The sequence below is a fragment of the Silurus meridionalis genome, chromosome 13 (genome assembly GCF_014805685.1).
Source record: "Silurus meridionalis isolate SWU-2019-XX chromosome 13, ASM1480568v1, whole genome shotgun sequence".
NCBI lineage: Eukaryota > Metazoa > Chordata > Actinopteri > Siluriformes > Siluridae > Silurus > Silurus meridionalis.
Genome location: NC_060896.1, coordinates 27,403,474 through 27,417,962, shown reverse-complemented (window position 1 = coordinate 27,417,962; position 14,489 = coordinate 27,403,474). Strand labels below are relative to the sequence as shown.

The window sequence follows — 14,489 nt, the reverse complement described above, 5'->3', positions numbered from 1 at the left end:
AAAGGTTACTGAAAAACAACAAAAAAACAACAAAAAAAAAAAAAACATTATTCCAACAAATTTCTTTGTTATCGTATGAAAGTATGAATGTATTGTTCTTCGAGTGTGCCTGAACTCGCATGTGGAAACTCATCGTTAATAATAAAAACGTTAATAATTCAGAACAGTGACTGGCAATTTTTTTTCCCCTCAAGGCACTCGAGAACATCTGCTACCAAATAATGAAATATTCTTCTACCTGGCATCTTGAAATCACAGTGAAACTGTAGAGCTGATGTTCTCACGGGTTACATGAATCAAGGATTTACACTTTCAGCTGCTTTAGGACCATTTCAGATTTCTCACCATGTCTGGTCTTCTTTTCATTTCTAAAGTGAAAAACCTCCATTTATGCTTTTTTACTACAGAATAATGTACAGTATATAAAATATTACAGCACCTACATCAACTGTGCAGTTATTACCTATAGGAACTCATTATTATATTGAAAACGTATATATTTTTATACTGTTTTTTTTTCCTTTACATTTTATTAAAGTGTATATTTGGACAAAAGTTTGTGGACACCTAAACATAGGATTGGTACGTGCTCCTTTTTTAAACATTTAGTCCACATTTGCTCTTATAATACGCTCCACTCTTCTGGGAAGACGTTTCTGGGTTGTGCTTGTGGAAGATTTATTCAGCTACAAGGATGTTAGTAAAGTCAGGTACTGATCTCCGTGAGGTGTTCCAATTTATCCCTTTATAGCAGGACATCTTCTACTCCAGTCCACAAAAAGCAGATCTTCATGGAGATATCTTTGTCCTATACCATTGCGTGCCTTCATCTGTAGTGATAACAGTTTGGGGGGAGAAAACAAAACACGTATGGGTGGAAAAGTCGGGTGGCCGAATACTTTTGGCAATACAGGACGTACGTGATCAGAACGGAAACTTAAAAGCGATCGTAAACCATAAATAAATTAATAAATAAAACAAACAGTTGTGTTCTTTCTTAAATACATTTAAAAAAAATTGTTGGCAAATTGCAGAGGTATAAAAGGAATCAAACACATCAAGGTAACAGCAAACGTGTAAAGATGTTCAGAACGAGAAGATACAGTACGTCGTCATTTCAGCATGCAAACGTCTTTTAATGTCCACCAGATGACAGAGAGAGAGAGAGAGAGAGAGAGAGAGAGAGAGAGCTACAGTAATCGGTGATTAGAGACTGCGATCTGGACCCTGGTGCCCAGCAGCTTGGGAAGCTCAGGTTCTTCTCTTTTCAGAGTTTCATACTTGATTCCTGACCGTGATCTGTGTCCAGACTTGTGCCTCAAAGCACACCTGATCAGTTCCTCTGCTCTGAAATTTCGCTCCAGGACAGAGGTGGAAACTGGCTGAGTCTCTGCCAAGGTCCTGATGGGAATCTGATACCCTCTGGAAATGTTTAAAGTTGTTAATAGGTGATGCTGATGATGTGTTGGTCCTTGCTTAGAAGTAATGGTGCCTACAGCTGAGTTGGGATGAGAAATAACCACCATTTGTTCTTGATTACCATTAACTCTCTCCCTAATAATAATCGGTCTTGCTGAGCCGTCTTCTGTCCTCTTTAAAGGATTCGAGTTGCTCAGAGTAGAGTTGGATTGCGCTGACATTTTCACCGGTGGCAGCACCATAACCCGACCGGGCAGCGCCATTTTTCCATCATTTCTACCTTTCTGGAGAAGAGAATCCGATTGCATTCGGGAAGGGAGAACTTTGTCAGGTGAAACCTGCCCAGATCCGTACAGCAGCTTGTTTCCGAGCACACGTTCTTTCGGCGAGCTCACATTCTCGAGACTGAAATCGGGTGGTTCTTCTTCTTCTGTGGATGAGGAAATAGTAGTGGCACTTGGGGTTCTGTTTAGGTCTTCCGGAGACGAGGAACTGTTGCTTGTCGAGGGCTCCTCGGATTTCTCAGAGGTAGCGTGCGAAGCAGCATGACTGGGAACGTTTTCTGGGAGCTTTGGGTCCTTCAGATCGGTGCAAAGAATACAATGAGGAGCCGGGTTCTCTGGTTTGACCTTTTTGCTCCTTTGTAATGGGGCAAAGAGGCCAGACAAGGGGGAACACTCTCTCCAACTTCGGATCTGTCAACAGAGAACATGAGTGATGCTCATGATTTTACAGCCACATCCAAAATATGTCAGGCAATAATACCGTCGTTATGAAACCTAATAAACACTTATAACCTGGAATACACCAAGATACATCGATCAGGCATAACATTATGACATAATAACATTATGAGTGTTGACGTGAATAACACTGATTATATCATCACGCCACCTGTTTGTCCTCAAAGCTGATGTCAGAAGCAGGAAAAATGGGCGAGCGTAAGGATTTAAACGACAAATTGTGTCGTCTAGACGTCTGGGTGAGAGCGTCTCCAAAACTGCAGCTTTTGTGGGATGTTCCTGGTCTGCAGTGGTCAGAATCTATCAAAAGTGCTCCAAGGAAGAAATAGTGGTGAACCAGCGACAGGGTCGCGGGCGTCCGAGGCTCATTGATGCACGTGAGGAGCGAAGGCTGTCCGTGTGGTTCCGATCCAACAGACGAGCTCCTGTAGCTCAAACCGCTGAAGAGGTTCATGCTGTTGATGATCGACGGGTCACGACTGTTTTAGCAGCAGAAGGAGACCAACACAATATTAGGGAGGTGGTCATAATGTCATGCTGATCAGCGTATACTCCGGCGTCATCATTTTTCATCACAGACACAAAATATCTCATGAAGATTCATGACTCATAAATACAACCAACTTGTGATTGGCACCATTTATGTGAAAAATTTGCATAAAAGAATATATAAAAAAATCTCAATTTTCATTCGGTATTGGCGCATCTAGAAACATTAGACAAGAAACGGAAAATGAATTTTTTTTTAAATGCAGGTGCATTTGTATAGATGCATTGTTGCAGGTGCATTGGTGTAGATGTACTGGTGCGGATGCATTGGTGTAGATGTACTGGTGCAGGTGCATTGGTGAATATGTACTGGTGCAGTTGCATTGGTGTAGATGTACTGGTGCGGATGCATTGGTGTAGATGTACTGGTGCAGGTGCATTGGTGAATATGTACTGGTGCAGTTGCATTGGTGTAGATGTACTGGTGCAGGTGCATTGGTGGAGATGTACTGGTGCAGATGCATTGGTACATTATACTTATACACACTTACAGCTTCATCCCAGCCTGTCTGGTCAAAAATCTCCTTAGGTTGCTGCTCCTTCTCAGAGATCTCCTCACTCATATCCACCAGCACCTCCACACATCTTTTGGAAAGCTTGCCCATCAGAGCACTGCAGTCTGGCTTCTCCAACCTCTTAGCGGTTTTCTCATCATCCATGGCCAAAGAGTATTCCTGGTATTCCTATGTGAATGGGGGAAACCGCGTCAATCGTTTCCATTGACGTCATAACAAACCCGTCGGCTGAAATGTAAGCGAAAGAGAAACCGGAGAAATGGAGACTAACCTGATGTGTGTCTGAGGCTAAACCTGTCTCTGGAGCTTCATCATGAAGTTTGAGGTGTCGGTCTGAGGAGCGGCGAGACATTTATTTGCGCGTCCTCAGCGTTACGTGCCGTTGCTATGGAGATCAAAGGGGAAGCGGTGCGCACGGCACAGTGACGCAACAAAAAAAGGAGGTGGGGCATTGAGGTTTAGGGGGCGTGGCCTCAAGGTCGCAAGTGCGAAGTCAATTTTCTATTTATTTTTTTTTCTTGTAGATGATCGGAGATCCTCAGAGAGGGGAAAGAAGCGTGTTATTTCATCAAAAATAGAATGTTTGGTCATTTGATTAGATACAATACATAATATAGCCTGGGTTGTAACACACACACACACACACACATACACACACTTATTATTACACAATATTATTACCAGAAGTGACGTCTAGATAAATTAAACAAAACCGAAAAAACATTAATTAACATATTTGCGCACACAGTGATGTATATTTCCTTTCAAGGTTCTGGTTCTGGTTCTGAGTCTGTCTATTTGGCAACGTGACGGTGTGCACGTTGGTTTCTCTCTCTCTCCTGCGCGCGCTCTCCCCCGAGGAGGTGTGTGTGTGCGTGTGTGTGTGTGTGTGTGTGTGTGTAAGGAGAGGAACCATCGCTTCCGCAATGCTCAGCGCAGATCAGCGCGTCGGTGCAGCCTGCGCACAGCTTCCGTAGACCGGTGCGAGCGCCAGGTTTGTTTCTTTGTTTCGGGCGACATTTCTGCAACAAGAAGAACGAATCGAAGTGTCAGAAGATCCGCAGTGGCGAGGAGATGTGAAGGCAAACAGACGCGCAGAAAGCCGCAGACGCGCAGACGCAGACGCGCGCACACACACACACATACACCGGCGCGCGCGCACGGACGCACGGACGCTTGTGATATCTGAGCCGGTTCTTATCATTGCTGACCGGACACGTTTTTTTTTTTTACACGTCGGCACTCCAATTTTATTTCTTTGGGTTTTTATCTGTTTATGGAAACCGAAACGACTGGAGAAGTCGCGGTCATGTTGCCTCCGAAAAACTGCCTGCCGAGAAATTACAGCTGCATCGCCGGCTTATTTGGGAGCCTGACCGCCAACCAGAAGATGGACGACGGGGAGAAGACCGAGGGTGAAGAAGAGGAGGAAGAGGAGGAATCCGAGGCCGTGACCAGTGACTGCGAGCCGCACGGGATGCGCGTCGTGGACGAGAAACCGCGCGGCCGTGAATCCCTCCCGAAGCCTCCAACGAGTCCCGGCCAACGCCGCCGCTGCAAATCCCTCCCGAGCTCCGCGGAGAGGGCCAAGCTGGAGGTAGCGCGAATCTGCAGCCCATCCAGCCAGAAGAAAGTGCGCTTCGCTGACTCGCTCGGTCTGGAGCTCATCTCCATACGCCACTTCGACGACACTGACGTTCCTGAAACACCTGACCGGTTCAAGTTCAAAAAGGCACGAGCTCTCCACCTGAACAACTTCGATCACTCCAACGGGTATACGCAGTCCACCTTCGTGGAGACTCTCTTCACCTGTCCGGGTGCTCAGCCCAACTTCCAGGAGCGCCTCCGAGTCTCCAGGGTGCTGCTGGAGTCCGTGGAGACGGACGAGTTCAGCATCTCGGGCTTCGTGCGCGTCGTGAACCTCGCGTTCGAGAAGCGCGTCACCCTGCGCTACTCGCTCAACAACTGGCTGACCTTCATAGACGTGCCGGCGTCATACGTGCCGCAGTCGAGCGACGGCCTCACCGACAAGTTCCACTTCAAGATCGTCACGCCGGCCTTCGTCGAGGGCAGCGGCAGCCTCCAGTTCGCCGTGCGGTACCGCGTCGGGGGCGACGACTTCTGGGACAACAACGACGGCAAGAACTACAAAGTGCGACGCCACCGATTCAAAATCTCTCCTCCACGCGAATGGGATAACGGCTGGATCCACTTCATCTAGTGTGTGTGTGTGTGTGTGTGTGTGTGTGTGTGTGTGTGTGTGTGTGTGTGTGCACCTGATTATAAGGCCTGCATTGTATCTATAGAGCATCTACAGTACACTCATGGCTCCTCATGTATTCTAATTAATGATGCTTTTATTTTTTTTCCAAAAGCTCTCCTCTGATCTGATAAAATCCTTGGTCACTAGATAGACAGAGTGCAAAGGTTTGCACCCCCTTTACGCTTCTAGAAATTGCATGTTCGCATAAAGATTTATTTTTATTATACCGAGACTAAAGCCGGCTGTGCATCCTGCATCCTGCATCCTTTAAGAATCCTACCTCTGTTATGATGCGAAAAAAATCTTCATAAAACCTACCTGCTAGATTATATAATCAAACCTCTAAAGCATGTAGGTTCTCTGAAGATTTTGATTAAACGATCCGGAAAGTTTTTTTGTTGATGTTTTACTCTCGGATTTGTTTTTATACCAAAAAATTATTCGATTGTCCCGCGAGGTTGCGTGCCATCCAATGGCATCCTCCTCCTTCTGGTGGTTTTAGATAAGCATCAGTCACAGCAGCAGTGCTCATGTTCGATGCTGGCAGCTGTCTTTGGTCTCAGTGGTGTGAAATCATCTACTGATAATGTACGGTTATCTTTAGTAGCGAGCTCTTTATTCCCATTAGCGTGCTCTAATTAATTTAAGCCCTTTAAATTAGCTTTGTTTAAAGTGTCTGATATGCTTTTACATCTCAAATATATAAAGGGTTAGCAAAAAAAAAACACGTCACAAGGTCTTTAAAGCAAATCGGCCAAGTGTGTATATAATAAATGTCCTAAGCTATACGTATTGACGTATAAGTGTACTGTAAAGGGAAGAAAACCGTAACCACTTGACATGCGTTAGATGCCTTATCGTTTTCATTATTCATAAGCAGGGGTATGCAAACTTTTGCACACAACATTGTATATCAAATCTCAACTCAGCCAAGGTCTTTTATGTATTCAATAGACTGCTATTCTGTTTGACGGAGCGCCGAATATCGTCCTGTTTTAGATGAAAAAGCGCCGTTGTTGTGAAAGGTGATGTGGCTTCCAGGCCTCGTGACTCGTTTTATCCGCGTCCGCCGGGTGTACAGTCGTTCTCTTCCATCGTCCAACGCAGAATTGCGATCAATACTTGTATTATAGCTGAGTTATACTCGTACGCCGGTTAGAAAGGGCTGAGAAGAAACATCTTTGTTAGTAATTAAGAGCCCTGGACGTCTTCGAGATTCACAAGAACGTCAATCGACCAAACTCCGGGACTGATTACGCGACTTTCAAAAAGTTGATCTCCAACGTTTAACAACCTGCCTGGAAGTTTCCATCTCATCCCAAGGCGAGGTAAGGGATGGTCCGAGTGGAAAATCGAATTTGCATAGATTTTTCCTTTTTTATTGTAAACACACTTTTTTTGTTGTTGTTGTTGTTGTAGCTGAATAAGAAGCAGGAGTTTAGAAGCAGGCAGAAGTTCAGCCAAATAGCACCAAAATGACAAAACCATGCTGAAATAATTACACACTTAATGGTCCGGTCCAATCACTGACCTCGAATAACCTTTTAAACGTTTTAACATTTGTACAGAGTTTGGAAAAAGGTTTGGAGATATCTACAGTTTTGTGGGTTGTTTTAGAGATACATGCACGTTCCTTTAGTTTCTATGCAACAATCTCAATCATGTAATGGTATGAAGATATATATTTTGACCAAACAAATCTATTAATGTTCAGATGTTCCACTTTATATTGTTTGAAAATTATTCTTTTAACATGAACAACAGCTTTAAACACTCTGGGCATCCAAAAACTTGCCAAAGATGTTCTTCACTAGTTCTTTCTGATGATGCAGTTCATCCCGGAGCAGTTCAATAGGATTTTGGCGGGGTGACTAATCAGGTGGTTCCATGATAGATAACATTCCAGACGACTTTGGTTTGGTCTCTAAATAACACCCACAGAACTCAGACGTGCGCTTCGGCTCATCGTCTGGTTGTACTGTGAAGTCCAGACGGAACTGCATGGTGATGAAGTGTAGAATAGGAGCCATGTTGGTTCAGGATTCCTTTTACATTCCAGAACCTTCCCTGCTCCAAAACAAGCCCAAACCTTTAAACTTCCACCTCCATGTGTGAGTGTGGGGGTGAGGGAGAATCTGGTCATATCTTCTCTTTACTGAAAGTTTTCCAGAACTTTCTTCCACTCATTCACTTTCCAATTCTTGTGTTTTTGCCATTTTTTTCCTACTGTGTTTGTTGAATAGAAAACAAAAGGAACCTGCACGTGTCTTATAAAACAAAAAACTGGGTGTTTCAACACTTCTTACAGACACTGTATAAATTTGCAATATAGAACAAGCAAGAACATGAACTTACAGCTGATGAACTTACAGTCGTGCTGATGCCTCGTATCACCGCATGCTTGTTAGCGAGATGATGTTAAAGCGTTTCTGTAGGAAGCGGAGAATTATTATAGAATTAGTGACATTTGAGATGATGCAATATGACCTGATGTTCTGTTTATTTTTGCTCCTCGAATGAAAATAGAGCTTTAAAAAAAAAAGCCACACGTTTGGTCTACAGCAGGTCGGCTAGCTAGCTCACAACGACTGTACAATCGTGCGAAAGGTGAACTGACGAGCTTTCGGTTTTCACGTCCGTGGTTATAATGCTGGATATCGTATTGTTAGCCAGGTCTGCTGATGATGGCTTTAAAGTAAAACATCAGAACGCGGTTAAAGGAAATTGTATCCCCTGGTCACATGGTGTCAATGCTGGATTGTGATTGGCTGGATCAGAGCGTTGAACACACAGCTAGCTTTCGTTCGTCAGGTCGAATCACTTTTCCAAAAAATGCACTGCTTAGAAACTCCTGTAGACACAGTTCCTAACGATCCTATTGAGCTCCACGGAGGAGATTTGGTTCTGGTATAAATTGTATAGTGATTTTGATCAATAGGTCAAATTTGAGAAGAAAACGTTCAAATGACAAATATTTAACGAGAAACGGGACCTGTTGCATCACAAGCCCTGTTTGGACGGGATTAGTTTTACATTCGTCATCGATTTTTTTTCCCCCATGTAAGATTTTTGAATGAAATCCGTAGCGGAGGAACGAGAGCAGAGGAGATTTCAGATGTTTATAGTATTGTCAGCGATGCTCGTTCATGCGTTTATAGGAATCTAAATACTGCACGATATTGTGGTACGTGTGAATATAAAGTGGATTCTATCAGAGCGTAATATAATAACTGGCTCTTCAATCAGCCTTCAGGATCACGCTCGTTTGATTGATTTTGTTTTCTCTTCCGACTAATGGACTGACGATGCAGGCAGAATGGAGACTCGGGTGGAGACTCAAAGCATTAATGTTTTCATGATTTGGGAAGTTGATACGTGCGCTCGCGATGTGAATAAATGTAGGCGAGTTGCAGCAGTGAAAAAAGTCACGTTTAGGTGGATAAATTGATCGGATGAAGACGATTGGGTAAAATAAACAGCAGGTCATTTTGAAGGACATAAAAATAAAAAAAAACGATGACTGAAATAATTATAAGTTTATTATAAGTTATTGGTTTCCTCAAATTTTTTTAAACTGAATCCTGTCCATATAGGGCCGACAGCAAACCACATTTGTGGCATTGTTCATTTTTTTAACATTTTTTCAACAACATTTTTACACAATTTTGATAAATACATCGTCCTGATGTACGGATTTTCCCGACCAATCGTTCGCCTTGTCTAGAGATGCTTCCTTCACGTGACAGGATTGTTTGACCCACGTTCTCGCCCCGAAGTTTCTCTGTTTTCACGTCTATTTCCTACCAAACACATTTATACTGTGAGAAATTCTCGACCTCTCAGAACAGCTGGAGTGCCTATTCTTTCAGGTTCAATGTAAAGAAAAATAAAAGAAGAAGCAGATTTTATTTTTATGCAGTAGAACCAAAACTAGATGTATTTATCGAGTTAATATATAGATATATAAATATATATATCATTCCTGTCCTGGGTGTGTTTGCTTGCTCGAGTGTTGCGGTTTCATCTTTGTAAATATCGCCGTATTGTGTCGAGTCGTCGATGTTGTAAAAATGTAGCATTTGTGCAGGTTTCGGCTTGAACCTCGTGTTCTTTGTTCACATCATTAATTATTGTTTTTTTGTTTCACTTCGTATTTTTCACGAAAGCAGAAATCTATCACGCGAGATCAGATTGGATCTGACTGTCGATTTCTCGGTCGCTGAAGCTTGACGAGGACGATCGTTTGTCTGCTGTGTGAAGGTCAGACTAAATGAAGAAGCTTTCAGCTGTCAGAAGCAAATTCCAAGGCCTGGTACATGTTTTCCTGAAAGATTTTTGCACATACTTTTAAGCACCTGATTGTGAAAGTGGACTCCAGTTGCAGGATGTTTTTCTTTTTTCCGTTATTCAATAATGCATGGAAATTCTCCACAGAGTTACAGCACACTGTTACTGATCATGGATCCTGAATGAAACGAGGGAGTAGGTTCGAGGGATCACAATTATCAGCTCAATAAGACGTTTATTTATCTTCTGAAACATTTCAATTGGGCTCGTTGTATAAAATACAACCACCATCATGCTTATGAAAAGGATGTGAATTCTGTTAGAACGAGTGCAATTATACAATTAGAACTCAATGCATGAGATAAAACGAACAATTTATTTATTATACGTACAAAATCTATTGTGTTTCTGGAAGCACAGCATGTTTAAACTCATTAAAGCCCAACATAAGGAAAATTCTGGAATTTCAGCAGCTGAAAAATTCTGATCCGATGTTCAGATTGACGTTCAATAGGAAGCAACATTCAGAACGTATCATTCAAATCCGAATTCTCTTCATTTAGAAACAACAGGTTTTTTTAATTGTTCTTCAGAAGGTTCATGAACTAACTTTAGTGGAACACTTTCAATTAGAGAACTCTTTAATATTTCCCCAGAAAGTCAGTTGAAGGCTTCTAAAATCTTTTTGTTTGTTTTTGTTTGTTTGTTTGTTTGTTTTTTAAAGGCACCAACATCATTACTATAATTTTTTTAGGTGCAATATAAATTCTTCATAAACGTTTCTCTAAGATGAAAATCTAATTCATGTCCTCATGTAGAACTTTGCTCACTTGAAGAACGTCCCCAAAATACACTGAATCGATGGCGTGTTTATGCACAGTGCGTGCGTTACCCATGATGCACTTTGAGAGTACACAGACGTCCGCTTTAAACCTGACACTCTGAAACGGTAGTGATGTCTCTATAATGTCTATATTTTCGCCTGAAAAAATCACGAAATGACTCAGAGCAGCCAGATGATTTGCACAGGACACTGAAATGGTGGCGTGATAGTAATAAATTACGGTTGGACGTATCCAGGCGTCATGTAGCTACTCAAATAAATCCAGTTCAGGTTCCTGCGGGATCGTCAGCACTTTGGATTTATTTTAAAAAACACGAGTATGTTGTATATTTATACACTGGTATGTCTATTAATTGGGATTTATTTTTTAAAACAAACAAACCCTGAACGTCATGTTAATAGCAATACACACACACACACACACACACACACGCGGAAGTGCAATTAACCCTTAAATACCCAAAATTGGATCTGAAACCAGTTCGATTTTGCGACGCTAATTATGCTAGCGAGGATCGAATGAAAGGTCTAGGCGAGGTTCCAGGACCTCACGGCGCGCTGGAAATGCGAAGTTTGACCTTTTGCAACGTCAAGGTCGGGATGTGCCGCAGGGGATTCGGTGTCTGATTTTTGGGTTGTTATGTTGGTTTTGTTCGGAGATGTGTGTATTTGACAGATTAGATTTCTGCTTCTATGTTTTTTTTTTTTTTTTTTTTGTTATTTATGAAATATAGCTACTTTACATTTCTCATTCCACAAAGTGTGTCTTCCTGCTACGCGATAAATTATTTTGATGAAAAAAAAAGGCTATAAAATGGACTTTATCCAGTAGGTATATAAATAGTGTATCACTGTGTAATGTGCACTATTTAATAGATAAGTTATGTGCAATGTTAACTCAGAGTTTATCGAGATTAAAAATGATATATATATATATACAGATATATATAGATATTTATTTCCTGAAAAATACACTACCAGTCATAAGATCAGATATTTCACGGATGAATATATTTTTTGTGGTCTAATAAGATATATATACTTTATAGACAAAAGTATTGCGATGCCCGTCTTTCCCAGATATATATGATTTTTCTCCAAACTGTTACCATAAAATTGGAGAAACACAAATTTTCCCTGTTCCAGCATGACAATGCCCCTGTGCACAAAGCCATCTCCAAGAAGATCTGCTTTCCATAGGTTCGACTGGAAGATCTCCAGCTATAAATCTCCAACCCTATTGAACCTAAATTAGCACCTGACTTTACTAAAAACCCTTGTGGCTGAATGAATCTCCACAAAATCTACTGGTCGGAGCTCTGTAGCATCTTCCACTCCAACTCATATAAACCAAATCCTAATAGAGCTCGTTTTGTCGTCACGCCGAAACGCACGTTTGAGCTTAATATAAAAATAAATAAATAAAAATCAAAAGTTACAGGATCCAATATGGATCCTGGCTACCTGATTTGTGCCATTGTGATAACAGGAATTGTGATAATAAACTGCAAAAACATTGTTTATTTATAAATTATTCCACATTTCCATCCTTAATTTAATAGATTATTTATTATTTTTATTTGTAACCAAAGCGTAAAAAAAATACGATGCAAAATCAGATTATATTAAATAAAAACATTTGACTGGTAATGTATATTTTAACACTGTGTTTATTGTGTGTGTATTTTGTATTATTTTTAACGTGGTTCTATGACGTGTAGATCAAGAATCTGATTTAATATTAAAAGTTGGTTGTTAGTAAAAATGTGACTAATGGACGAATGTAAGATTCAGATTCAGGTTTTATTTTTTTTTGTTTGCTCACAATACACACTGAGTGCATGTTACGTCATCATCCTGCGACGGCGTGTGTCGTTTCTAACATCCTGTCTGCTCCAAGTCGAAATTAAATGTCTTGTCTTTGAATCATCGTGTAACGTTAGCTGTGCGCCGAGTTCCGTGATTCGCTGACGCGCCGCGTCACGTGACCTGCTGACAGCCAATGATGTGCAGACTTTGTTACAATACACATGAATGAAGCGACTCGTTTAGATGAAACACAGCCATATGCCACTAAAAAGTGCTAGAATATTTTTTCATTTCTGGATGTTTATTTAAAATTCATATATCTATAATAAAAAACAAAAACCTCTCCAAGTGTCTTTAGGTTCTGTTTACTCTGTTCGTTCCTTTAGATCTATGCAAAACCCTGCGTTTCCATTCTGTGTCCGTGTACAAAAGTGTTGGTCTTGATTTGAAATGAAAACCAGTGAAAATGTTGTATTCTCGCTGTTTAGCATGCCTCACAGCATTTTTATTGTCCTTTTTTTGTATGGTGAGTTTGAATTGTGGTTTTTATTTGAATCACGTATTCAATTCCATTAAAAGCATTTGAGGTAAAAAAAAAAAAAAAGTGATGTTTTGTCTTTGAATGCTGGAAAAGATCTTTCGGAGCGTGTCATGAGCTCGCTAGTCAGTCCAGAGAGGATAAATACAATATCTGTGATTGTCATGTATAGGAAAATCTTCCTCTTCTTTTGGCTTCTCCCATTTGGGGTCTTCACAGCAGATCATCCATCTCCACACCCCCCAGTCCTCTGCATCTGCCTCTTTTAAAACCACCACCTGCATGTCTTCCCTCACCATATCCATAAACCTCCTCCTTGGTCTTCCTCTTTTCCTCCTTCCTGGTGTCTCCATCCTCAGCATTCTCCTACTGATATACCCCATGTCCCTCCTCTGCACATGTAAAACCATCTCAACCGGGATTCTTTCACTTTGTCCCCAAAACGTCCTACATACGCTGTCCCTCTAATATATCCTGTAAGCTTGAGTAAATGAAATTCATGGGGCATTTGGGTGAAAATAAATCCCATCAGGACATAAGAAGCCTACAGGACAAACGAAGAACATGTTCATTAACATGATTAATTCAATGCATTGACTGTGCAAAAAAACATAACAAAAAACTCAAAGTGATGTCCACCTGACCAGGACTCCTATATGTACTTGTTGAACGATACATTTTAAAGGCTTGGCTGTAAAATGCAGTGGTTATATTGAGATCCACTCTTTTGGGAAGGCTTTCTCCTTGATTCCGGATCGTGACTGTGGGGAATCTGACTTCATTCAGCTACAGGAGCTTTAGGGAAATCTTGAAGTTCAGAAGTCGAGGAGGGTCCAGTTCAAGTTCATCTTAAAAGCTTTAAGGGTTGAGAAGGTCTGGGTTCTGTGTGGAACGCTCGAGTTCTTCAATTCCAAATTTCTCGCAGCGTGTCCTCATGGAGATCAGGTTCATGCGCAGGTGCATCGTCGTGCTGGATCAGTGTTTGGGCCTCTTAGATTTAAGGAAATACACAATATACACTGTTAAGTGTCCACTTACTTTCAGACCTATAATGAAGTACAGTATGTATGAAAGTTTAGGTAGAGTTTAATCTAAAAGATTATAAAAAATACCCATGTTTAGGCCACACCTACTTCCATTTATGCATAGTTACGCTGATCGAGATAGAGATAATGTCACTGTGTTATATTTATAATCTCTGAAACTTTTGATATCTCTCCATCAGCTTCCTTCTGGTAAATCATTTACATAAATCTAAGAACACCGATCTGCATAACAACATGTCCATCTGCCTGATATTGTGTTGGTCCTCTTTTACTGCTGAAACAGTCATGACTCATTGAGCATCAACAGCATGAACTTCTTCAGGGGTTTGAGCTACAGGAGCTCGTCTGTTGGATCGGAACCACACGGACCAGCCTTCGCTTCACACGTGCATCAATGATCCTCAGCTGCCCACGACCCTGTCACCGGTTTACCACTGTTCCTTCCTTGGAGCACTTTTGATGACCACTGAAGACCA

General features: G+C 41.5%; 2 protein-coding genes across 2 annotated transcripts; one reads left to right on the top strand and one right to left on the bottom strand.

Moving 5' to 3' along the window:
• Nucleotides 1–990: 990 nt before the first annotated feature.
• Nucleotides 991–3,636, bottom strand: si:ch73-103b9.2 (uncharacterized protein LOC100150067 homolog). Its single transcript, XM_046864420.1, has 3 exons — nt 3,498–3,636; nt 3,203–3,394; nt 991–2,114 (listed from the first exon to the last, which is right to left on the bottom strand). Exons 1-3 carry the CDS (start codon nt 3,576–3,578, stop codon nt 1,191–1,193), a joined length of 1,197 nt encoding a protein of 398 aa, XP_046720376.1. The 5' UTR covers nt 3,579–3,636; the 3' UTR covers nt 991–1,190.
• An 857-nt stretch (nt 3,637–4,493) lies between these two features.
• Nucleotides 4,494–13,033, top strand: LOC124395688 (protein phosphatase 1 regulatory subunit 3E). Its single transcript, XM_046864421.1, has one exon. The coding sequence runs from the start codon at nt 4,503–4,505 to the stop codon at nt 5,445–5,447; it is 945 nt and encodes a 314-aa protein (XP_046720377.1). The 5' UTR covers nt 4,494–4,502; the 3' UTR covers nt 5,448–13,033.
• Nucleotides 13,034–14,489: the final 1,456 nt, after the last annotated feature.